The sequence below is a fragment of the Cyphellophora attinorum genome, assembly GCF_001299255.1.
Source record: "Cyphellophora attinorum strain CBS 131958 chromosome Unknown Contig2, whole genome shotgun sequence".
In the NCBI taxonomy this organism is placed as follows: Eukaryota; Fungi; Ascomycota; class Eurotiomycetes; order Chaetothyriales; family Cyphellophoraceae; genus Cyphellophora; species Cyphellophora attinorum.
In genome coordinates this window covers 525,879-548,281 of record NW_017253230.1, presented here as the reverse complement: position 1 = coordinate 548,281, position 22,403 = coordinate 525,879, and the positions used below count along the sequence as shown (strand labels likewise).

Here is a 22,403-nt window from a genome sequence, read left to right as displayed (position 1 = left end):
CGCTATGGATGCTGCGAAGACTATGCATTTGTACTTGAAAGGCGAGAAAAGTGGGCGCACTCACGATGCTGCACGTGAACTTTGCTCCGACTCGCATTTCAGGTGTACGCTGCCTGATCGTGACAGGAAGAAGCAGGTTCAGGTGAAGTTTGTGTTTTTCCACGCGGTCCACAACGGATGATCGCGACGATGTGCAGTCTTTTGGCAGCCTGGTCCACGCATAGCCACCTCAGCCAACGGTGGACTGTTCGCTATCTATCCGACGCAAGACCATAGTCGACGGCTCACACAAAGTGCCTAGCAGCGACCTCATTGGTCTCGAATGCTTAATTGAATCGCTCTCCGCAACTCTCGCTCTTCGGTCCCGTCTTCTGGAGTATGTCGATGACTGAGGCGCCAATTTTGCGTCTCCAACAGACTCTGCTTCTTGATGTATTCCAAGACAATCTCTTCTTCTGTCTTTTCCTGTGTAGTCTTCTCTCTTCGCGAGACCCAGGACTGAGCTTCGAGTTCTGCTCCTGTTGCGCCCGCAAGATGGGCTGCATCGAATGCATGTTGCTCTGCAGCTCTGAATGAAGGACCAGCTACAGTTTTTGGATGTTCCGTGGCTTCTGGAACGATCGTAGCAGGTAGCTCCAATTCCTCACTGTCTTCGTCAGAACCGCCTTCCAATTCGAACACACTACTGCCGCTGCTGTTAGTATATTGCGGTTGCTGATCGTGGCTACGGTTTTCCTGGAGGTTCGTCTGGAAGACGCAGCTGCTGTCCGTAGGTTGTCGAGCTCCAAATCGTCCTTCTGAAGCGTGATGTAAACCTTCTGCACCTGCATCATTATCGGCAGCTTCATGCGACCTGTCACGGGTGGGCTCCACGCTGACGACTGTCTCTTCGTGTAGAAAGCCCTGTACAAGTGTCGACTCGGGAGCCATAGTTTGTGCACTGATACTGCCTTCTTCTGCTGCGAGTGCGTTGCTCGAGGTCAACGATTCATGTCCGGCGTCGGGAGACCCAATGGTAGTCGATACTGGAGTGGTGTCTCGACTTGGCCCGGCAGCCTGTGGTCCGCCGTTCTGTTGTTCACCAAGGAGATCCCGGATCACTTCCTCGTACTTGCGCTTCTTGATGTATTTATAGATCAAGTTCCAGCGGTCGATAACGTCCTGCTTCTCTGCTTGAGAACTTTGTAGCCAGTCGTCGTACCCTTGCGCTGTCCTCGACGCAAGTATGAAGTTCTGTGCATTGCTGCCGAAGGCCTTCTGAACCTCTTTGTGCACACCTTTCATCGTGTAGCCAAGGACACCGCAACCGCCAGCAAGCGGCTTAGCAAAGAAGCCTCCCACTCCTTTGCCAATGCCCTTGACAAAGCCGCCAGCACCGTCCTTCTGGGCACCTTTCCAAGGCTGGGTAACCAGACCAGTGACACCATCATACCAGCCAAGACCGAATTCTTTGCCAGCGGTCCGCACCCCGGACCTGAGATCACTAATCTGGGCCTGGGTGCGCACTGTTTCGTCGCCCCACTGCTTTGGGAGGTTGTGACATCCTTTGGTGAGACCCATTGACAGTGTCATTGGGGACTGTACCAGCGCTTTAGTGAGCCTTCCGACGCCTTTACTGCCATGTGCGCCGGTATGGCGCAGCATGTCGCGGTCGATGCCAGAATTGCTCGTGGTGGTTGATGTCATGGATGACACATCTGTTTGCCTTCGATGAATCCCTGCGCTGTTGCAATCCGCATCGTCATTCAGGGTCACTGGACTGGATCCAGCTGACAACGAGGCAGTCGATGTGGCTTCAAGCGTCGGATCGTTTGTAATCTTCGTGCTCGTTGATAACGAAGGCTGAGATTGCTTGCGGCTCGACCTGAAAGGTAGTTGCAAAGCTTTCAGCGTTTCTGAGGGTATCTCTGCCAGGCCCATCGCCATGCCGCCGAATGCTTCATTAGCTGCGACGAAGCCACCGGAAATGGGATCCCAAGGACCCTCGTCGGTCTCGTACTCTTGTGCCCTGAAAAGCTTCAGATCATTGAAGCTTAGCAAATTAGCATTTGCTAGAGTGCAAGCGGCGAAGGCACTCAATCGAATCCTGGTACGTCTGACACGCCATACCGCTGCCCTGGATGGTGCTAGCGCACAGCGAAGCCGATCGACCTCCAGGAATTGATGAAATGACATTGCTGCCGAGTCGCTGCCACGTTCTGCCGCAATAGTTGTGGCGAAGTCCTTGGCCCTTTCGAGAGTATCAGGTCTCAGACAGAAGCTTATGGATTCGGCCAGGTTCTCGACTGTGAGCTGTTTATGGGGAATGGGCTTTGGTCCTGCACCTGCCCTTGCTACCATTGCGCCCCAGAACGGCTGATCACCAAAGAAGGGCACGACCAGAGTAGGTCGGCCTGCGGAAAGCCCAGCCGCCGTGGTTCCGGCGCCACCGTGATGTACCACACATGAGACACGCTTGAACAACCACTCGTGTGGCACGTTGCCAAGCATGAAGATGTTTGCCGGAACGTCAAGCTCGTCTGTGCCGAGGCCTCCCCATCCTTTCGAGAGAAGGACACGGACACCAGATTTCCTTACGGCCTCGAATATGAGCTTTGTCATGGCGTCTGGATCTTGCAATACTATGCTTCCAAAGCCTATGTAAACAGGCGGCTCCCCGGCATCTAGAAAAGTCTGTAGCTCCGGACTTGGCACATAGCCAGAAGCCAGATCGAGGAACGAAAACCCTGTAACAGAGATATGAGACGCCCAATCTTTCGGTTTCGGTATCAAAGCTGGAGACCAGCAGTATGTGTGTGGAACCCTCAATCGCTGAAGCATGCCAGGAGCCCATATCAGACTGATAGGATCTAGGCCGAGACACTTTGCACGAAATCTGTTGATGATGTCGCCTAGACCTTGCCACGAGAGTACTTCGATCATTCCGTAGCTCAGATAATTAGTCAGTTGAGGATCAGCGTTCGAAGACTGAATGTTGGCTAACGGATGAGGGAATGCTTGAGTTGGTGAGTATGGCATTGTGAACATGATGTGTAGTGGCACACCCAGCTTTTCCGCGCAATGAATGTGACTGAACGAAGGCGGATTTGCGATGATACAGTCGGCAACGAACGGTTTCGCCTCCACACCAGAGTCTTCCTTGGTAGGCGCACGAGAACGACTATCTGCTGCATGCTCGTCCATGCCGTCGCCTTGCTCATAGCAAGAGCGCCAGCAGCCTTGCATGTACTCAGCAACGTCCTTTCTTCGCTTTCCAATATCTCCGCTTGCAAGACTTCGAAGCGATGGCATGAGACTTGGGTTGTTGACCATAAATGCCATAAGTCGAGCAGGATCTCCGCCAATGTTGAAGAACTCGAGACCGTTACTCTGCACAAAATGCTTGAAATTGGGGTGAGTAGCGAGACGTACACGATGGCCATATGTCGTTTTCAGAACTTTGCCCAGCGCAACGAATGGTTGGACATCGCCCCGCGAACCAACAACATGAATGACGATGTTCAATGGCGGTGTACGTGAAGCGCCGATCCCACCTCCCAGAGAGGGTGGGATGTAAGGTGGAGGAGGCGGACCACTTTCCTCCGCACTCTCAATATGCTGTCGCAGAGCTGGTGTGAAGATTTGCGACAAACGACGGTTCAGTTGGTTGATGCGAATATTGACACGACCATCGTCGGCAACACGAGCGCTGGTGCCCGAACCGTCCTTCTCTGAGCCGATCTCACCGTACCTAGCGCCATACGCAGGCGGCGGCAAATGGCCGTCTGTCGATTCGGAGCCATCAACTGCCTGATCTAAGGTACCTGCAGAGTTCGCCTGGGCTGTAGCAGACGTCTCTGCTCGCTCAATCACCTGAAAGACAGCCTTCGGTACAGGTCGGTCCTGTTTGGGAGGTCTTCGAGTAGGCATGCTGACAAAGAGAGCAATTCGGTCCCGCAGCGACAACGGTAGAAATATCTTAATGGAGGGAATGTAAGTTGTGTAGAGGCTCTACCAAAATAGCTGCGAAGAAGTCTGATGAGCGTCTCACATGCTGATGTGTACGGCTTCGATGTCGTTCTGCGGATGCTGTATGCAAGACTTGTGGCTGAGCACCCAGTATCAACCTTTGCCGAAGGTGGAAACAGATGACGCTCAACACAGACCTAGAGTAGAGCACTGCGATGGGCAGTGAATGATAGTTCAAGGCAGCATATTTCATGTTTCCACTAGTTCGTGGTGCGGTAGGGTAGCTCCCCGTTCCGGGAATGCCACACTCGAAAACATCGGCGCTAAGTTAGGCAACAGCAAAAGAAGCTCAACGTCAGAGCTTGTTAGCGTCGATACTGGATACTCTCGCGAGCACAAGAGCGGACGCAGCCTTGAGCGGCGGGTGTGGCTCGTTGGCTTCGTAACTCAACCCATCTGTTGACGTCCCACCGTGGTGGCTAGAGCTCGTTCTGGCTGGGCTATCCACGGAGTTGAAGCGGGAAGAGATTGATCATTCGCCCTCTGCGGGCAGCAAGTTGGTGTGGTTACGAGGGAGCAGCTCTGACAGTGCTATCACCGAGACTAACTGGCACAGCCGCGCCGTCTAAATCAACCATTGGAGTTGTGTACTGTATAGGTAGGTACAATTTATCTGTCGAGAATCGAAGTGAGCACTGCACGAATTCGGGCTAGATCTAATGCGGTCTAGCGTCGGAATCCCGAGGAAGTCCAACTCAACAGCGCGTCATGTACCTACGAGGAGAGCAGGTAGCTTGAACGGTCATCCTTCTTTGCACTTGGCCTGTCATTCTCTAGAAGGCAAGAAAGCTTGAGCTGATGCCGTCGTGGCTTGCATTGTGTTCCTTGAAGCGGAGCAAATCGCTGCGGCTTGGAACTGCCGGTCAGATCTCGATGAAGCTGCTGCTGCAGTGAATTGAGACTTCCGATACCCAAGCTGCTCTGGGTGTGACAGGGGACCAAGCCCCGAGCTCTGCGCTGTACCATCGGATTGTGGATTGAGATGGTCCCTGATGCAGAAATTGCGAAGTCGCAGACGCGATCGGGCCAATGCAAGTAGTCAGGCTCTTAGTTCGGACTGCATGCACTTTTCGTCACGAGGACAGACAGCCCGAATCGAAGACATCAGTGCTAGCGCAAAATGAACTCTGTATACGCGAAAGACGAACACAAATCTGGCGACCGACGTCGACTGCTCGACAAATGGACCACTGCGAAATGCTATTCTGCCATCTGTCTATGCATATGCCAAGTCCATCCCACCAGTGCGAGTCCCGGGAATTGCACCACCAGCTGTTCACGCCTCTTCGGTCACAGCGGACTGACGCCCAACGCTCTGCGGCGAACGGCCAAGATGGAGCTGTTGGAACTGCTTAATGCTCCTACCTCTGTATATAGGAATACTGATACTCTTCGATATTCCCGCAGATCAGCTCTTTCCAACCGACGCGACATCGCCGCTCAACGCACTGCCGACAGATCCAGTAATCTTGATCGCGTGTCAGCTTTCTGCCACACAAACATTTTGACCGCTACACGTAGGATCCAAACTCACCAGTGTAGGTAGCAGCACATCTCAGCTCAAACTCGGTAAGACACCTACGGTGGTAGCCTCCGGCCTGACAACATGGATCCATGCACCACTCAATGTCTTTGCTCTTAGGGTCGACAACACTGCCGCACGAACAATATGGCGCGCTCGGTAGAGGAAGAAGTGCAGATCTTGCTGATCCTTGAGCACGCTTTTACCGCGCACATCATACCGAGCATACATGAGCCTGAGGCCTCTGCGAACTGTCAGGTACTTGCGGTTGTCGCTATCGCTCAGACCGACGAGCTCCGAACCGGAATCACGATCGCGCGGTGCCCTCGTGTCTAGGCGTACAGGCTTTCCGGTGAAGCTCTCAATCTGTCGAACGATCGCTACTGAATAAGGAAGACCCGTGATCTCCTCATGGAAGTTCTCGTTCATATTGAAGAGTTGGCTCCAGAAGGCGATCGCTCTCTTCAGCTTAGACCGAGGGCTCCTAGGCAACCGCTCCTTTGACTTGGTGTCCTCGATGGCGGTCGTTCCGCTCTCAATATTCCGTCCGACCTCGTTCGAACTTTCTGCGGCAGAGTGCTCGATTGTTGCAGAGGTTCCGTGTTCCTGCTGATCTACTACTCCGGTGTTGACTGTCCTAGGGAGTGTAACGAAGCTGGCTTGGTCGCACATGTCCTCATCGCCATCGTTTCGTACCCCTCCGATTGTACTGCCCGGTGCAGTGTGTGTTGGCAGCGCTGCTTGCCAACTCATTGCAAGTACGGGCTCAATTGTCTGCCCAACGATCAGACGCACGGGCAAACCCTTCCCTGGACAGGCGTTTCCGCTAGGGTCGGCTGGGTCGAAATATCTGCAATGGAGCTAAGTTAGGAACGTTGGATGACTTTCATCACAGCGCGTTGAGGGGGAGTGGAAGTATAAATCAATTTTAGAAAGACCGAGGGACATCACGCGGAAACGCGTAGCCAGTTCAGCGGGACTTCAAGTGACATTGCTTCCATTGGACAAGCGTTCGAACACAACATCTGCAGCCTCTATCACGGACTGTGATGCTTCACCCCTTCAAGAGGACGCCTTTCAATTAAGCAAAGGCGTCAGTCACAGAGCACCGGATCCTTTTCCGTTGGAGCTCGACATTCCGCAACGATAGTCATGTTGTGTTGGCTCTGCGCTCGGCTTCGTCCGTATGTCCCCTCGGTGAGGCAGAGGCTTCTCATCACTGCAGTCCGGTCTCAAGCAATGCGAAGAATCCAACGCTCGGTTCAAGTTCAAGTTCATGCTGCCTTATCGCGGTTGGCGAGCATGTCTTTCGCACCAGCCGTCTCGACGTCGATTAAATACAATTGGCCCGCATCTTGAGGAGCACGAAGTCTAGCGCTTTCAGCAGGCATTGCATCAGGGCCTGAGAGGTGGGTTAGGGGTGCGTGGTTTGGATTCCTTGTTGAAGACTTGTTATTGTAGCCACACGACCCGTTCGCAATACGATGAATTGCGCAGGGCATCATATACATGTGCCGTAGCGTCTCGATGTTATGCATAAAGCAGGATGCATCATTGTGAGGGTTGCGATGGGGTAAATCGCGCGAGCACAGAGGGTCCGAAGACGTCGAGAATGGCTTAAGCGAGCATCTTGGCGCAAGGTGGCAGTGCAGATCCTCCGCCTGCTGCGCCATGGCGCCCGATTCTGGTGATCTTGCCAGCCTGGTGAAGTTGTCGCTTCTACCACAACTCAAGGGTAGTTCGATTTCGTTTCTCATGCGTTACAAGTCTGCAGCGGCGTATGGCTGCTCCTGCACTCGGTGTTGGTGACATTGTGAAGGCCGCCAAACTCACTTACGATGGCGTTGGGGCTCTACGTGAGGACGAAGATGGTGCTCGAGCCCATTTTCAGCAGGCAACTACCGCGATAGCGCACCGCACACGAGCGGTTGAGGACCTGATCAGCGATCTCAAAGCCAACACGGGTGGCTCAAACCAAGCTGCACTCGAAGCATATGCTCCCCTCTTGGCAGAGGATACTGCTTTGCAAACGAAGATCGCGCGACTCGGACCGAGCCTTGGACGGGGCGCAAAGCCAGGTCTCCACCATGGCATGGGACGCAAACTGAAATTCCACTTTGAGGACGACAAGCAGATACGTGAGCATCATGAGCGCACACGTCCTGCCGTCGACGCAGCCGTGCTGCAAACTTTACGGTAGGTCGTTGCTGTCTCTGCCTCTGGTGATGACTGACCATGTATGCCAGAGCGAGCACACAAGTCGTGAAAGATTTACATGCGAAGCAATCAACGCGCTTTGATGGTTTCGTCACTAACCTCGATCGACGACTTGATGCTCTTGATCCTACCCCACTCCACGACAAGATTAACGTGAGCTTGGATGAGGTCAAACAGATGTTCGCGACATTGAATTCGGCTAGTAGCGGTTGTTCATCTACATCATTCCAGCCGCAGACACCCGGCGCCAATGCTTCTCTGCTGCCGACCGCGGGCAGTGTCTCAGCGAAACAGGGCAGCCTAGCAGCCGGGCATCCGAGGTCTCTATCGACAGCGGCCAGTCTTTGCAGCACTCCGCGTGGAGCAGATCAAACGCAGATATCCAGCGGTAATAGCCATCTACCGTGCTTCCAAGGACATTGGACGCAAACGAAGGCTGGCGGCGGTTCAATCGTCAGTCTCGACCAGCCTCTAAAAGAAGAGGCGCTCAAATTCCTCATCGACTGGCTCGCAGTGCTTTACGCGCTCACCGCTGTGGTCGCATATCAGCAACCACAGGCGCGGCGAATTGTGATCAGACAACTCGAAAAGGCACGCGAAGATCCTTTTCTGGGTGCACTACTCGGATGTCTTGTGATTGCTCTGATCCGATCGCTAGCACAAGTTCATCGTCAGATAATGTCATTGGCCGATGACAACATCACAGTTCACTATGCACTTGGCGAGCAACTCGGGGTCCCGAGCTACTATTGGAAGAGTCAGGAGATTTTCCATGGATATCTTCAAGGTCATTTTCATCGGGAGCCTGAACAGACCCTAGTTACATCCAGGCGATATAGAGTCCTTGTTGGAGGGGAAAACGGTATTGTCGTAAATCGGGCAAAGTGGACGTCTACCCTCCAGAAGCGCATGGTTCTTACCATGTCTGTTCTTGCAGAATCAATCAGCAGCTGTCCTAGGTGCAAGGCCCTCCTCACCTGGCACAGGTCTCAAAAATTGATCGAATGGCGTGTGCTCACCACGATACTGATCGAGAGTCTAACGAGTTTACAGCTCCAAATGTGGCAAAGTCGTTCCTGTGCTTGAAGAAACCACAGAGAACACTGATGAAAGCCCTTCCAACGAGTCGCAATTATCTGGCGTCATGCCAACATCAGCACGAGCAGGACAACATAGACGCGCTTTGGCAGCAGCTAACCCCTCGGACGCGTCCTCCATATTCACCTATATCATGCTGTACGAAACCGCGAGCCAGCGCCGTGCTAACATACTGAGCAAATGCTCCCTTGTCAGAGAGGCTCTGATGGCCTTCCCATGTAGAGTTTGCGGTGCTGGACTATCAAGGAATGCCCCGTGCTATCGTAAGTATCGACCTCTCACACGGTGTGCCAACGCTAACACGTGAAATGATTGCTGTCTTTGCGATAGCACAGACGAATATATCCAATGCCTACGGTGTGGGCCAAGGTGCAAGTCCCCGGATCACGCTACGATGATTCGGGTCGCGGCGAACGACTTCCACTACGGTTTTGCTACGGGCCCACAGACGACGATGGAAGAATGTTTCACCTGCCGGCTACGACGAGGTGCTTGTGACAGGGGCAGACCAAAATGTAAGGCATGTCGCCATCTAGGGCTGACCTGCGAGTACGAGCGACCGCCATGGTGGTCGGACGAAGAAGCCCGTCACACACAAAAGCGCGAAATCGAAACACTCATCAAGCGCACGAGGAGACTCGACAGGAACCGGCCTCCATTATCTCAGATGCGTCTTCCGCAACACGGCCGATCAGCCTCGCCACCCGATAGCCACATCTACAGTGCCGTGGTTGAGGGGTCTGAAGACGTGGATGACCTTTTTGATGCCACGGTGAAGGCCGCAGCTACAACGTCGCCGACGTGGACCCATGCTTCAAGTGCTAGCATCCCTCGATCTCCCAGCCAAACTGGGTCTGCTGGTGTCTCGCGGAAGAACGACGATGGACTCCAGTATCGCTCTTCTCGTCACTCAGCTACCACGACCCGCCCAGGTGATGCCGGTGAGAGCAGTGGCGACGAGAATTGGGATACTGATGCTGGCGAGTGGGCGGATTTCCAGGACCGAACCAAGCAGCACCTTGAGAAACCCGTCACTTCAGCACGGCAGACATACGATTATTGGAACTCGATGTACGATCAGCAGACGCATCAGTGGAATGATGACCTTGATCGTCAGAGACGCGATGACGCTGCCAGCAATGAACGTCATCGCGCTCGGCTAGAAGAGGACAGGCGCCGGAGGGCGCGCGAGATGAATGCCGAGCTCACTGCAGCTGAGGCAGCACTACTACAAGATCGCGTTAGTCGCGAGCGCGCACAGCAAGAACGAGATCGTCTTGCTCATGCCGCCGATTATCTGCCAGGCGACGTAATCGAAGGGGTCGAGTTCCACGAGTCTGAAGATCGTCCTGGCGAAGGTTCTGGACCAGCGAGGGAAGCGTCTAGGAGGCCAGGACATTCGTCAGACCACCCACAAGCCGATAACGAGCGATCACGGAGGTACTCTCCATCCAGATTACTAGCCATGCGACCAACGTGAAGTTCATTCTGTCCAGCTTTTGTCTATGTCTTTCATCGACAGTGCTTGCAGGGCTCGAGGACTTACTCGTGGCTAAGGAGCGGCGTTTTGGTCCTCTGGGAGGCTCACATAACATTACGGCTCAGAACCAGAACCGAAAGCGCTATCGCCGTGGGCGGTCTTGGAAGGCGTCCGCGTCGCTGCTTTACTTCAAAGAGCCAACTTTCACAGATTTCCTCCTTCTCTTCCGTCAGCGTCTGAGGCCTAGGCACAGCAACATGGTCAACAAAGTGGGAGGCGAGATAGTGAAGGAAGTTGACGGCCTCGTCATGCAATCACGTGGGGTTCGTGGGCATCCTAGATTCAGTCTCATGGGAACGGATTACATGCTATGAATCGGCATCTCTGTTATTTAGCGCACGAAGCTCTGAGCAGAGTGCATCTTGATCGTGGACTCCTTGACACGAGACGGGCTCGAGCACTGGCGGCGCGCCAAACCATGCTATACTCGGTTTCCTTTTGTTCCTGTTCGTGTTGCGTGTGCTACCAGCCCCAGACTCTTGACAACTGGGGCATTTGATGTCTTCTGGGAACCCTATCTCGGCTGCCCTTACACCTCCAAGCCTCCGCTTCCCGCTTCTGTTCTTGCCTTCTGCACACCTGGAACAACTACAGGCGCCCAACCGCGTCGCGCGTCCACGCTCTCGATTGGCGGCCACTTCATAGCATCCTCGGCGCGCTTCAGCTCCCTCAGGATGGCGGGTAACTCCGGGAATCCACTGTTCCTGCGTGAAGCTACACATCGCGTACACAGCCACTTGCCCTTCAGGGGGTTCCGAGCGCATAAATTGGCGAACTCCTTGTAGTTTCCAATCTCGACAGCCCATAGACAGGAAGCGTGGTATGTGGAGATCTCGCAGAGAGGGTCTGAGCAGGTGATGATGTTAGAGCTGGCGGTCTCCTTGGCCTTACGTCGGGCTCTTGAGGCGCTGGTAGAGTCGGCTTCTGCATCGGCCGTGGCGGCGAATTCAGCACAGCATGTCATCGAACGAGCTACTTTCAGGCGCTGCTGGTCATCATGTATGCCTGAGCGGGCTAGATCGAGTTTGACGGATTTGAGAAGCTTTCCTTCGATGACAGCGATGGTCTTGATCAGCGTTGTCTTGTAGCTCTCGCGTTGAGCTTCGTACGTAGAGTCTGCGAGGCCTAGCCTCTGGAGTTTGCTGCGGACGGTTTTGGTGCGCTTGAGCGTCGCGCCTTGCAGATGCGCTCCGAGGTAGACGTCGATCTCTTTGTCGGTCAGGCGAGCTTTGTGCTTGGCTTTGGCGGATCTTGGTAGACGAGGTGGTGGCTGAGGTAGTACATGTTGTGTTAAGGCGATCGGACCTTGCTCCAGGAGTTCTCTGCGTCTTCTCAGCTCATGGAAGAGCGGACCGGCTACGATCACTGGAGATGGTGGGTCCAAAGAGCTCGCAGGTTTCGTGTCCGCGGCGAACTTGACTTTGTTCGCACGAGCCGGCATCGTCGCGGGCCGATCCAGGCAGGCTTATCGGAAGAAGAGACGACGTGTGTTTTGGTGCATTCGCCGCAAGTTCGATCGCGGCTGTGCTAGAGAAAACGAGCAGTGTGGAGAGCCAAAAGGTGGGCTAAGCCTATTGCGCAACAGTCACTGCTTCGTCAGAGTCACTTGCCTGCTGCTCTCGAGGGTCAGTAGTCAGCTCGGAAGCTCAATAAAAAATGACATTTGAGCTGAGCCTCGATCGGCAGCGAACCTACGGAACGCCCAATGCAAAGCAAAAGCGTCCTGATACCATGCGAACGACCTCTCAGCAAGAGCAATCAACGTTACCTGCCACGATATTGAAGCTTTAATGAACAGTAGATTGATGACAAAGCCCGCCCTAGACTCATTGCGCATTAAGCTGAACCTAAGCTCGTGAAGCGCAGTCATGGAGCGCTCCTGGCATTTGTCGGGCCGTATGGGTCGATTCGAAAGAGTCGAAAGCCATGACAGCGCCGATGGACTCAGCGATTGACCTCATCCCAGGATGGAACTTGACTTGGGCCAATATAAGAGAAGATGAAGCCAATGTCAGTATGGAATGGCAGACAATGCATAGATGCGTTATCCGAGAAGGAAAGCAGGGAGACTGCTCACACGTCTAGAATGCGCATAGGAGGCGACTGAGAGTCGGAACTCATCGAAGCTCGAACTTAGTCTGCGGCCCATGCCAAGTCCAAGCGAAAGGAGCAGGTACGATCAAAGAGCAAACATTGAGCTCTTGCTGCCCGGCTGCGCAAGTTGGAGTGAATGGAACTTCCAGTGCAAGTTACAGCTGGTCTGTGTGGACCATATAAAAAGATGAAGCATCAGTACCTGCGCTGCGATGGCACATACGTCTCGCCTCGGTATGCTGTGTCGTACAAAGCAGCAGGATGTCATGGTATCTGGCTAGTAACTCCAGGAGATGAAGAGTGCCGAAGAGAACATAAGAATGTGGTCATTGAAGTGCAGGAAACTTCTTCTTTAATACGGCTGCGCTAAACCACCATATGCGCATAGAGGCTCATTGCTTATTCTCTTCACAAGTGCATGAAGGTGGCACATCATTGTTTGCTGAGAGTAATGCATGAGCTAGACTCAATGCCTGCTGTGTCAAGGAAGGAAGCATCACCTACGCTGCTTGAAAGGTCCCTGAAGCCACCTGCCACGTCCTGTGACATGGTCGTCACCATGCACATGCCGAGTCGAAAGGAGCCGCTGCTTCAAGCCTCAGCAGTCCAATAGTTGTGATCACTCACGACACCTCGATCAAAGTTAAACTTTCCCGTTGCCCTCGCTCGCCAATCCTCGACACCTTTGTCAGTCTGCCTGATATACATACTTGGATCTTGAGTCATGTTGAGGTAGAAAGCTTGGTTGAGATGGTCGACCTCCCCATCCACCCACTCAACACCAGCAGTGTTAACTTGCCAGACCTCCTCAATCTCCTGCTTGAGACTGCGAGGCAGCTGAACTGTCATCGGACACTGGTACCACTGGGCAAAGTAGTCGATTGCCAGCATGATCCGGTGATGATCACTGGTGTTTGGCATCCCAGCATGCCAGAGTCGGAGATCGCGGAAGCAGATACTACCTTTCTTCACCACTGGCTGCACTGGTGGCCTCACTTTTGCTCGATGCTGGATCGCCTCTTTGGTAATCCAACCACTCTCTTTTTTGGCTTGCTGGAAATCCCTGAGGATAAGCGTTATGGGTGCCGCACCAAATCTCAGTCACCCCATCGGACGCATCGCTGTCTTGCAGGTAGGTATTCATGACAATGCCAAAAGGGATGGAGGGGTAACGGTGGTTGACATCGCTATGCACTGCCTGTCGACCTGTTGCTCCAGGTATCGCAACATTACTGTTGATGAACCTCAATTCCGGGCGGCCCCAGAAGGTTCTCCAGAACTCTCATCATATGCACATTTGCATAGAACTCTCGCAGGAAGAATTCCTTGTTTAGTGGCGGCACTTGGGAGATGTTCTTCGTTGCTCGGCCTTGATTGTACTGCAGGAACGACTTTGACTGATAGATCTCTGTCTCACGGACCATCTGGTCATACAGCTTGTCCACCAAGTCTAATGGAATAGCATTCTCGAGAACCACGAAGCCATCCCGGTGGAAGTATGTGAGCAGCTGCTGGAGTGTTTCTGGACGAGTCTGGCCGGAGTGTAGCTCCTCATCGCTGAGTTTGATGACAACAGGATTATCTCCGTACTGTTCGACGTCTGGCACAAGTCCACCATCAACATACCTCCTAGAACCCGAGGGGTGCTGTGCGTCGTGGTCCGCGGTGGCGTCAGTCACGGAACCCATACTGGCTGGCGCACAAGCGTAGATGGTGATGGATGTAGCACGGGCTTGTCGCGCCTCATGGAGCCCGCATCACCACTCTAAGTATCGACGCTCGGGTAATATGTATGCGCCGGCTAATAGGCAGCATATGTGGGGTTCCCCGCTCCATGAGACTGATGTTGGCCTTTACCTTGCAATCATTTCGCAACAGGTCGATAAGGAAGTGCGCAGATTGGAACATGTAGGGACGCCGCTCAGAATCTCGATTCTGTGGTCATTTATATCTGTACAGCTACCGTTAACACCACGCTCGTCAAACCCATCAACGACATTTTGCCAAGCGGCTTGCAACAAATACGGAATCCCCATCAAGTCGACCGGCGCTGATAAAGACACCTCATGGCCGTACGAATTCCGACTATACCGAACGCCTCCCTTAGGAGATAGCCGCAATGTTGTTCGCGACCAGCTTCCGGTAAGTCAGCGTCAACACTGTACTGACAATCTCTGCGATTTGCGGGTCTCCCATAGGCACGTCGCCGGTCATGATCTCGAGGTGGCCGACCGTCTTCCATTTCATACCAGCACTCTGGAACTGCGCTAGGGCGACTCCGCGCTCGTCAATGAGGGTATAGTGAATCTTCGTTGACATGGCCTTGTTCTTCCATGTCATCTTCTGGCCCCCAAAAGCAGGCGATACAAAACTTGGTGAGCCGAATCCTAGGGCTTTGCCAGTCTTCGTTTCAAACGTGCCTGGTATTGTGCTGTGGCCGTCGGTTTCTCGCATCTCCATCTTGATGCCGGTCTTCCAGTGTGATGCACGACCGTTCCCAACAACTTGATTTCGTGAGTTGACGATCTGTGTGTCGTTGCCGAGAGCACCGCCGCTGGTGAGAGTATAAACTTCTTGTTGAGTGTTCGGGTCCACGACGCGCATAGCGATGTTCCATGTCTTGTAGTGGACTTCGTAGACGACACTGTTGTGTTTCTCCATGGTTGCTGGTAATGTATCTGTTGCTGAATGGGTAGGTGCTGTTAAATGCAAGTTGCGATGTGACTTGCAGTCAAGCCAGTTAGGACTGGACAGGGTGCTATATAGAAGGCGTCTCTAGGCATTGGGGGCAGGATACCTTCATGTAGTCCTTCGTTCTGCAACGTCCAAACTCGAACTGGAGGGTGCTTCAGAATGTACAATGACGTCGGCGAGACCCTCCGCTTGGCAGGTAGGACTGGGGCTTTGCGTGGCAGTAATAGGTGATCTTCAGGTTAGTGCCCTATTTTTGGGGCCGTTGGTGGAATTCTAGGCGTCGCAGTCGTGACCCTGCCATTTTCGGTAGCATGTGCCGCTGGCGATCTGCACAAGTGGTGCTTCTTATCGATCGGCAGAGCTCCCATTGAAAGAGAACCAGACATACATAGCAAGGCTTTGCGAAAGCTGGAAATATCAACACTGCCAGCTTTGCTTTTGCCATACCAAGTCAGTAACCGATATGGCATGGCGTCCGACTACATGCAGCACTCAGTCACGAGCCTGAAGCCTTCCAGAAACCATGAAGTCCGAGGAGACTTACGTCGCGTCATGTACAAACCCTTCCATACGTCAAGACATGAAAGTCGATGACCTGGAGTAGCCCTCGTCAACAGAGCAATGCCCCACTCAGCCAAATACTAGATAGATATGCGACCGCTGCTGATACGGGAGACGACTTATAAACAGAAACCGCACGAGCTGCAAATGGTGCGACTTTAGCCTCGCGGGGTCCTGTGATGTCGATACACTGCAGGGCTACATCAAGTCCCGCCTCAAGTCACTAAGAATCATGTTCGTTCGCCTCTTGTGTAGAAGACGAAATTCTGCCAACATCGTTGGTCCAGAAAGCTAGAATTTGTGCGGAAAGACAATGACTCGTCATAACGTTCGGTCTCCAGCAGCGCTTCGATGACTCCAAAGGCGACCTCGACTTTCCTGGAGCAAGCCTACTGCCGTATTCCTCTATGGCATTAGCTTAGCATCAGGCTGACTGTGGGAGCTACGGTCGATCATAAATGTCAAAGCTGTTGCCCCGTGCTTGTATCTCTGACGTGTCAAAGCGGCAGGTTAGTGGTTGATACCAATGCCGAGGACCGTCGATCCCTGTGTGCCGCACATCATATTTTCAGTCAGTAATTATTCTGGACATTATCATGTCGTCAAGTCTGCCCCAGAAAAGAGAATAAGAAGCAGGATATAATGGACACGACAGATGATTATGAAGGGACCGTGAAGTAAGCTCATTGCATTGCCTCCAACAAGCTTTTGACTCCGAGCCCAAGGTACGGTCGAGTGTTTGAACGGCTAGTCGAGGCACATTGTAAGAACGGTAGCTTCGCGCCTGCCCGCAGAGCAGGCACGACATGGAATCGCGAATGCAACGCTTAAGCACTGCTGCTTAGGACTACAGCCATGAACGACAGTCGCGCAGGAGATTTATGGGGTACGCCGTTGCCGCTCGCCGTATGCTTGGCCCTCTCTCCGACATGCCGCTCTTGCCTTAAGCGAGCTAGGCTCAAAAGCAGCAAACCGCAAACTTATATCCATCATTTCATCATCTCTCCACGAATGTCGCACTCGCTGTCTGTTGCAGCGCGAGGGCGCAAATACGATGTTTGCGGCTCTCAAACGCTGCGTCACAGACGACTAACATCAAAATGCTCGCAAGAGATGCGAACGGACCCGGCTCAGCGGTGAAACAAAAACCCACAGCCCGTTCTCCTCAGAGCTGAGCCAGTGAGCAATTTTCCTCAGGTAATCGTTACGAAACCCGGCCCTTTCCTCGCCGTGTGACCAAAAGCTTCCAGCAGCGACTTCCAAAGCTCGAAATGATGCATTGCGAAGAGCGTCGACTTGCGCGGAGATGCGGTATGTCGACAGCTGACTACTGTGCACAGGTAATTTCGTTGCTCATCGCTTAGTAGGCACTTGTTCATGTCCGCTCCGCCATCGTTGCCATTGTTGAGAGAATTCTGCTCATAAGTCAGGTATCTAGCTGTCATCGCCACCACGTTCAGACATCGTCAGCTGTCTTGCTACGTCAACATATCGAACGAATACAAAACCAATTCGGCCAAGACTTCCGCGCTCTACCGACTACCTGACCGTACCAACATATCTTCTCGACACCAACAATTTGCGTAGGAGTCCGCCAAAACGTGTGCTCTACTACAAGTCTTCCGGTAGCGCCACCTCACGGGAACATTCACGCCAACAATGGCGCCCTCCAATCCCTACGACGTCGACGCCTATACCAACCCATACACCCCTTCGCCACCCTTCCGGCACCTCCCACAACCCATCGCACACTTCTTTGGCCACCGCCGGCCCAATGCCAAACCACAGCAACCGCACACCCTCCTAGTCTGGTTCTTCTGTTTCATCGGCGCGTTCCTCGGCGTCTCGCTCCTCTGCGGCGTCTACCTCAACCTCCCAACCTCTCGGCCACCATGTCCCCATCATAATTGCATCCTTCGGCGCAAGTGCAATCTTGGAGTTCAACACCATCGAATCACCCCTCGCCCAGCCGCGGAATCTCGTCTTTGGACACTTCATCTCAGCGCTCATCGGCGTGAGCATTACGAAACTCTTCCATCTTCTGCCCTATGCCGAGTTCAACAAGCTACGCTGGCTCGCCGGCGCCTTGTCCGTCGGCTCCGCCAGTGTCGTCATGGCAATGACGAAGACCGTGCATCCACCTGCAGGCGCCACTGCGCTGCTGGCCTCGACAGAAATCGCGATCACGGAGCTAGGATGGTGGTTCCTAGCATTGATGCTACTAGGGTCTATGCTCATGCTGACCGCTGCGCTGATTATCAACAACTTGACCCGCAGATTTCCGGTCTACTGGTGGACGCCAGCTGATCTGAAGTCCATCAAGGCGCAACGAAAAGCGAAAGCTGCCGCTGGCAATTCAGATGACGGAAGAGGTGGGGATATCGAGAAGGCCAGCGAGGCAGCCGCGGCAGAAGCACGTCACAACAGCAATGCCGCAGCAAAAAGGACCGATTCGGCCCCGTCCGAGTCGACACGTGCAGGGTCAGAAGACAACATGAAAGCGAATATGCCAAGTCCAGCACCGGCGAATTTGTTGGCCACAAAGGAAGGCAGATTATTATTGACGCAGAGAAGATCGTCATTCCAGACTGGTTGCAGGCGGACGAGTGGGAAGTGCAGATTCTGGAGATCTTGCATCAACGCTTGAAGAATGGAGCGGGAGCGGAGGAAGGTTGAGAAGGGCCCGAGGGAAAACAAAGCAGTCAAGGTATAGCTTCGTTTGAGCCTTAGTGGCACAGCAGAGAGTGACGAAGCACTTGAGTCCCCAAGACTGTTTTTCAACGACAGCTTCTCGAGGTCTTACTACTCAGTTCAACCTCCTATTCTTACTCTTTCACTCACTGCTTCCCCATAATCTCCCTCACAATCATCTGCCGACAAATCGGATGGTAGAAATCCTTGTTCTTCTCAAAACACTCCCTCGCAATCTCCACCGCCCCCATGCTCATCAACCCCCGATACAGCGGTCTCACAAACTTCATCCTTCCCACCCTCCCCAAGAGGTCCGTCACCGCAACATGGACATTCCAATCGCCCGCCTTCATCTCCACTTGGTAGTACCGACTCAGCACCTCCACGTTCTTGGACTCATTGAGCTTGTAGATCATGCCCATGTAGTTCGCGTGCGGCGGGGGTAGCGGTTTTGCGAAGTTTAGAATTGCCTCCAAGAACACGACGAGCTGGTTGGCAGACCACCCGTCGACATCAGTCCAGACGGGGCCGAAGTTCGGATCGGCGCCTTCGGGGGTATCGATGAATTTGCGCCACTGCTCGGCGAGCTTCAGAGCTGGGTCGACGAGTTTGGTCGAGTATTTGGGGATCCAGGCGGGAGGCCGGGGGTGTAGAACCAGGTGTCCCAGTCGACGGTGTCCGTGAGGAGTTTGTGCTCCGCGGGGTACGCGGTGGGTTTGAAGAAGTCGAGGAGCGTGGCTTTGAAGTCGTAGGAGTCGAGAGAGCGGCCTTTCCAGACGGTGAAGTAGTGGGGGATGAACTTGTCGAAGACAGGTTGGGTGAGGATTGTTTCGAGGTAGTAGAGGAAGACGAAGCCCTTTTCGTAGGGGATGCTGCTGAAGGCGTCGTCGGGGTCTTTGCCTTTGAGGTTCTGGACGAGTTTGGTGAATTCGTGGGTGTCGCCGAATTGGGCGATGGAGTCGGTGAGGGCCTTCCAGCCGATAATGGCGGAGAAGTCGCGCCAGTCGTTGGAGCCGTGAACTGAGGCTTGGATGCGACGCTCGAGGTATGTTGTCCAGCCTTCGTTGAGCCAGAAGTGCTCCCAGCTGGCGTTGGAGACGAGGTTGCCCGACCAGGAGTGGGAGAGCTCGTGGGCGATCACGTCCACGTTTTGGCGGTCGCCGCTAATGATGGTTGGTGTGGCGAAAGTGTAGATCGGGTTCTCCATGCCGCCGTAGGGAAATGAGGGTGGAAGGACAAGCACGTTGTACTCGCCCCATGCATAGGGATAGACAATTGCTTCTGCAGCCTTAATGAACTTCTCCGTGTCGGCATCGAGTTCGTGCTTGCATTCTTCGAGCTCATCGGGCCCTGTTGCGACTGTCGAGATTGGTCCGATGGGAGCAAATCCCAGGTCTCCTGAAGCAAGAGCGAATAGGTAGCTGGGGATCGGAACCTTCTGCTCAAACTTGTAGACCTCTGAAGCACCTGTGGCAGACGGCTTTGTCGGGTTCGAAGATGCTGCAAGACCAGAGGCTATGACTGACAAGGGCGACTTAATCGTGAAGTCGAAGGTGGCCTTGACGTCTGGAGTGTCCTGGCATGGGAAGATGGATCGAGCATGGATGGCCTGGCATTGCGAGAACATATAGGGATGCTTTTTGTTCGAGGTCTGAGCCGGAGTCAACCATTGCAGAGCGGTACAGGCGGCAGTCGTTTCAACATCGATAGCCACCTTGATGGAGGCGTCTAGGTCGATTGGCTTGTCCAGCTTGATCTTCAATGCGGTGCCATAGGGCTCGAGGCGGGGAAGCAGCTCCCATTTCACTTTGCCGCCCTCCACGGAGACATCTTTGACTAAAACATGGGAGCAATCCAGGAGGAGTTCCTTGGTTTCGCCCTTGGTGATAGATTTGAGAGTATGGGTCACTGATCCAACCAACTTCTGCTCATTGAAGACGATGTCAAATTTAGCTGAGGTGTGAGTGGTGCGGAAGTTGTTGTAGTTGCTCAAGGTGTTCGGATCACGAGGTGTGTTTATAATTGTCTCCGCCATGGCCCTATGAGATGGGATGGACAATGTGAATGGTGGGGTCCTGTTCGAAGCTGTTGCGCCCGGATTCAAGCTAGAGACAAGGCGTCGAAAGCAAAAATGACTTCTCGATTGCACCACCGATCGAGAACGCACGGCCAGCATATAAAAACAGGTCAACGAGTCCAGCAGAAGGGTCGCAGTAGGGTGTGATTGACATCAGAAATCACTGGCGGTGACGGATCCACAAGTTTGAGGGGCGCCGGATGACGAAGGTCGTTTCGTTAAACCGGATGACAAGATGTCTGCGAAAACCAGTTGACCTGTTCCCACCTGCCCGGACGACTATTGGATGCTGGACTTCGTACTACGCCTTGCACTCGTCGATACAACCTTGTCCAAGAGCACGTTGGTAGATGCGTAAGTTGGATAGCTGTACGCTTCCAGTGCGTGAGCACTACTCTGATACAGAGAGTCTGTTGACAAGAAGAGCACAGCAGGAGCCGAGCATCATAAACTTATATTCACAGTCAACTACATCGTGCCGGCGTGTCTACAGGGACACTATCAGCATTTGATCTACATCCCGCAAGAAAGGAAGCACTGCCACGCATCGTCCAATGCCTGACGGGAGGCTGTGCCATGGGTCCGAATGCATGGACTCTCAGACCTGCCCATCAACAAGCCGACCCAGCCGACCCATGGCCTTCTGAACGTCGTGCGCAGCGTTCCCCCACCCCATGAGCGGCTCCGTAGTATCCATACCGTTCTCGTTTTCGCGGCCACCGCCTTCGTCAGCAGCACCGCCATTCGCGCTTGTGCCTTTGGCCAACAAATGGCGCCCCTTCATCTCCTCGTCACGGCTCAAGTTGCTTCTGCCTCTGACTTCACGGTACCGATCGGCCAGCATTACTTCCACCTCTCGCATAGCCACCTTCTTGCCCGCGACCAGCATCTGTAGTATTGCTTGCTTGTCCTCGGCGAACTCGGACTGCCAAGCAGTAAGACGTGGGTGCATTGTGGATTCTTTCGGCACCTCATTGCGTTTGGACGGTTCGGGTGCGAGGTCGCGATAGGCTTTGACCAGGCTTTCGCAATTGGCGACCATGTCACTGATGTCAACGCAGTACTTCTGCTCTCCGCAACACGTGACAGGAACATGCAGCACGGGAGCGCCCTGCTCGGATTTGCTATTGTTGTTGAGCATGGAGATATCGTCCGTGTATTCCATGACTCTGGCATCGTTGGGATCGAGAGGGTGGAGTGCTTCGAGGAAGATCGGCAGCAGCTTTGCTTTGAAATCATCGGCATCGTTGTTCCTGCATTGCAATACTGTTGTCAGTTATTCGTGGCGCGTGGGAGCCTTCGAAGGACTAGAAAAGACGAACAGGGCAGCCTTCCTAACAGCCAGTTGATCTCGCAGCTCTCGTTCTTTTGTCACAACGATACCTCTCAAAGTAGTAGCCCATACGTCAGTGCGTGCATTCTTCGATACTAAAGGTTCGTAATCGCTGTTGATGATGTCCAGTCAGTCATGGAACACGACGAGCTGGCTGTTGAGCAAATACCTTGAGTCTCCGACGACCGGATCGCTCGACCAGCATATGTCTGTGTCTGACTCCGGACGGTCATGCTGCTCTTTCGGTCTCCGAGAATTCGTTAGTCGAGGTTTCTTCGACGTAACCTTGAGCGTGTTGGTGCCTGGACAGCGAAGTCAGCTAGCTATTGATGCATACGACGAAATAGAGAAGGATGATGCCTTTGCGCTTAGTCTTCTGAGCCATGTTTCGAGTACCACGTAGGTAATGGAAAGCAGTGAAGGTTGATGGTGGATGATGCAAAGGCCGCCTCAGCAGGACCGTCGAAGGGAACCTAGCAACGGATGGGAGGTCGATGCACGCATGTGAAGGCGTCAGATTTGGAAGGGACGTAGAATGCCAGGAGCGAGCCCGGTGGAAGTAGACAGT

At 53.6% G+C, this 22,403-nt stretch overlaps 10 protein-coding genes across 10 annotated transcripts; 2 read left to right on the top strand and 8 right to left on the bottom strand.

The window, feature by feature from the left end:
* Positions 1-309: 309 nt before the first annotated feature.
* On the bottom strand, positions 310-3,909 carry AB675_2506 (Sterol 3-beta-glucosyltransferase UGT80A2; the record flags this gene model as incomplete). The annotated part of the gene is made up of 1 exon (XM_018142482.1): positions 310-3,909. One exon carries the CDS (start codon positions 3,907-3,909, stop codon positions 310-312), a length of 3,600 nt encoding a protein of 1,199 aa, XP_018005179.1.
* A 1,654-nt stretch (positions 3,910-5,563) lies between these two features.
* On the bottom strand, positions 5,564-6,283 carry AB675_2505 (uncharacterized protein; the record flags this gene model as incomplete). Its single annotated transcript, XM_018142481.1, has 1 exon — positions 5,564-6,283. One exon carries the CDS (start codon positions 6,281-6,283, stop codon positions 5,564-5,566), a length of 720 nt encoding a protein of 239 aa, XP_018004808.1.
* A 1,027-nt stretch (positions 6,284-7,310) lies between these two features.
* Positions 7,311-10,325, top strand: AB675_2504 (uncharacterized protein; the record flags this gene model as incomplete). Its single annotated transcript, XM_018142480.1, has 3 exons — positions 7,311-7,726; positions 7,777-8,482; positions 9,396-10,325. The coding sequence occupies 3 exons, from the start codon at positions 7,311-7,313 to the stop codon at positions 10,323-10,325; spliced, it is 2,052 nt and encodes a 683-aa protein (XP_018005325.1).
* Positions 10,326-10,914: 589 nt separating this feature from the next.
* Positions 10,915-11,826, bottom strand: AB675_2503 (uncharacterized protein; the record flags this gene model as incomplete). Its single annotated transcript, XM_018142479.1, has 1 exon — positions 10,915-11,826. One exon carries the CDS (start codon positions 11,824-11,826, stop codon positions 10,915-10,917), a length of 912 nt encoding a protein of 303 aa, XP_018004962.1.
* Positions 11,827-13,070: 1,244 nt separating this feature from the next.
* On the bottom strand, positions 13,071-13,400 carry AB675_2502 (uncharacterized protein; the record flags this gene model as incomplete). Its single annotated transcript, XM_018142478.1, has 1 exon — positions 13,071-13,400. One exon carries the CDS (start codon positions 13,398-13,400, stop codon positions 13,071-13,073), a length of 330 nt encoding a protein of 109 aa, XP_018004881.1.
* Positions 13,401-13,708: 308 nt separating this feature from the next.
* On the bottom strand, positions 13,709-14,167 carry AB675_2501 (uncharacterized protein; the record flags this gene model as incomplete). The annotated part of the gene is made up of 1 exon (XM_018142477.1): positions 13,709-14,167. One exon carries the CDS (start codon positions 14,165-14,167, stop codon positions 13,709-13,711), a length of 459 nt encoding a protein of 152 aa, XP_018005114.1.
* Positions 14,168-14,582: 415 nt separating this feature from the next.
* AB675_2500 (uncharacterized protein) lies at positions 14,583-15,140 on the bottom strand (the record flags this gene model as incomplete). Its single annotated transcript, XM_018142476.1, has 1 exon — positions 14,583-15,140. The coding sequence occupies one exon, from the start codon at positions 15,138-15,140 to the stop codon at positions 14,583-14,585; it is 558 nt and encodes a 185-aa protein (XP_018005035.1).
* Positions 15,141-17,393: 2,253 nt separating this feature from the next.
* AB675_2499 (uncharacterized protein) lies at positions 17,394-18,410 on the top strand (the record flags this gene model as incomplete). The annotated part of the gene is made up of 3 exons (XM_018142473.1): positions 17,394-17,628; positions 17,738-18,200; positions 18,254-18,410. 3 exons carry the CDS (start codon positions 17,394-17,396, stop codon positions 18,408-18,410), a joined length of 855 nt encoding a protein of 284 aa, XP_018005173.1.
* A 161-nt stretch (positions 18,411-18,571) lies between these two features.
* On the bottom strand, positions 18,572-20,460 carry AB675_2498 (Leukotriene A-4 hydrolase-like protein; the record flags this gene model as incomplete). Its single annotated transcript, XM_018142472.1, has 2 exons — positions 18,572-19,012; positions 19,099-20,460. 2 exons carry the CDS (start codon positions 20,458-20,460, stop codon positions 18,572-18,574), a joined length of 1,803 nt encoding a protein of 600 aa, XP_018005087.1.
* A 640-nt stretch (positions 20,461-21,100) lies between these two features.
* Positions 21,101-22,220, bottom strand: AB675_2497 (uncharacterized protein; the record flags this gene model as incomplete). Its single annotated transcript, XM_018142471.1, has 4 exons — positions 21,101-21,755; positions 21,825-21,947; positions 22,005-22,120; positions 22,173-22,220. The coding sequence occupies 4 exons, from the start codon at positions 22,218-22,220 to the stop codon at positions 21,101-21,103; spliced, it is 942 nt and encodes a 313-aa protein (XP_018005118.1).
* Between the last annotated feature and the right edge of the window lie 183 nt (positions 22,221-22,403).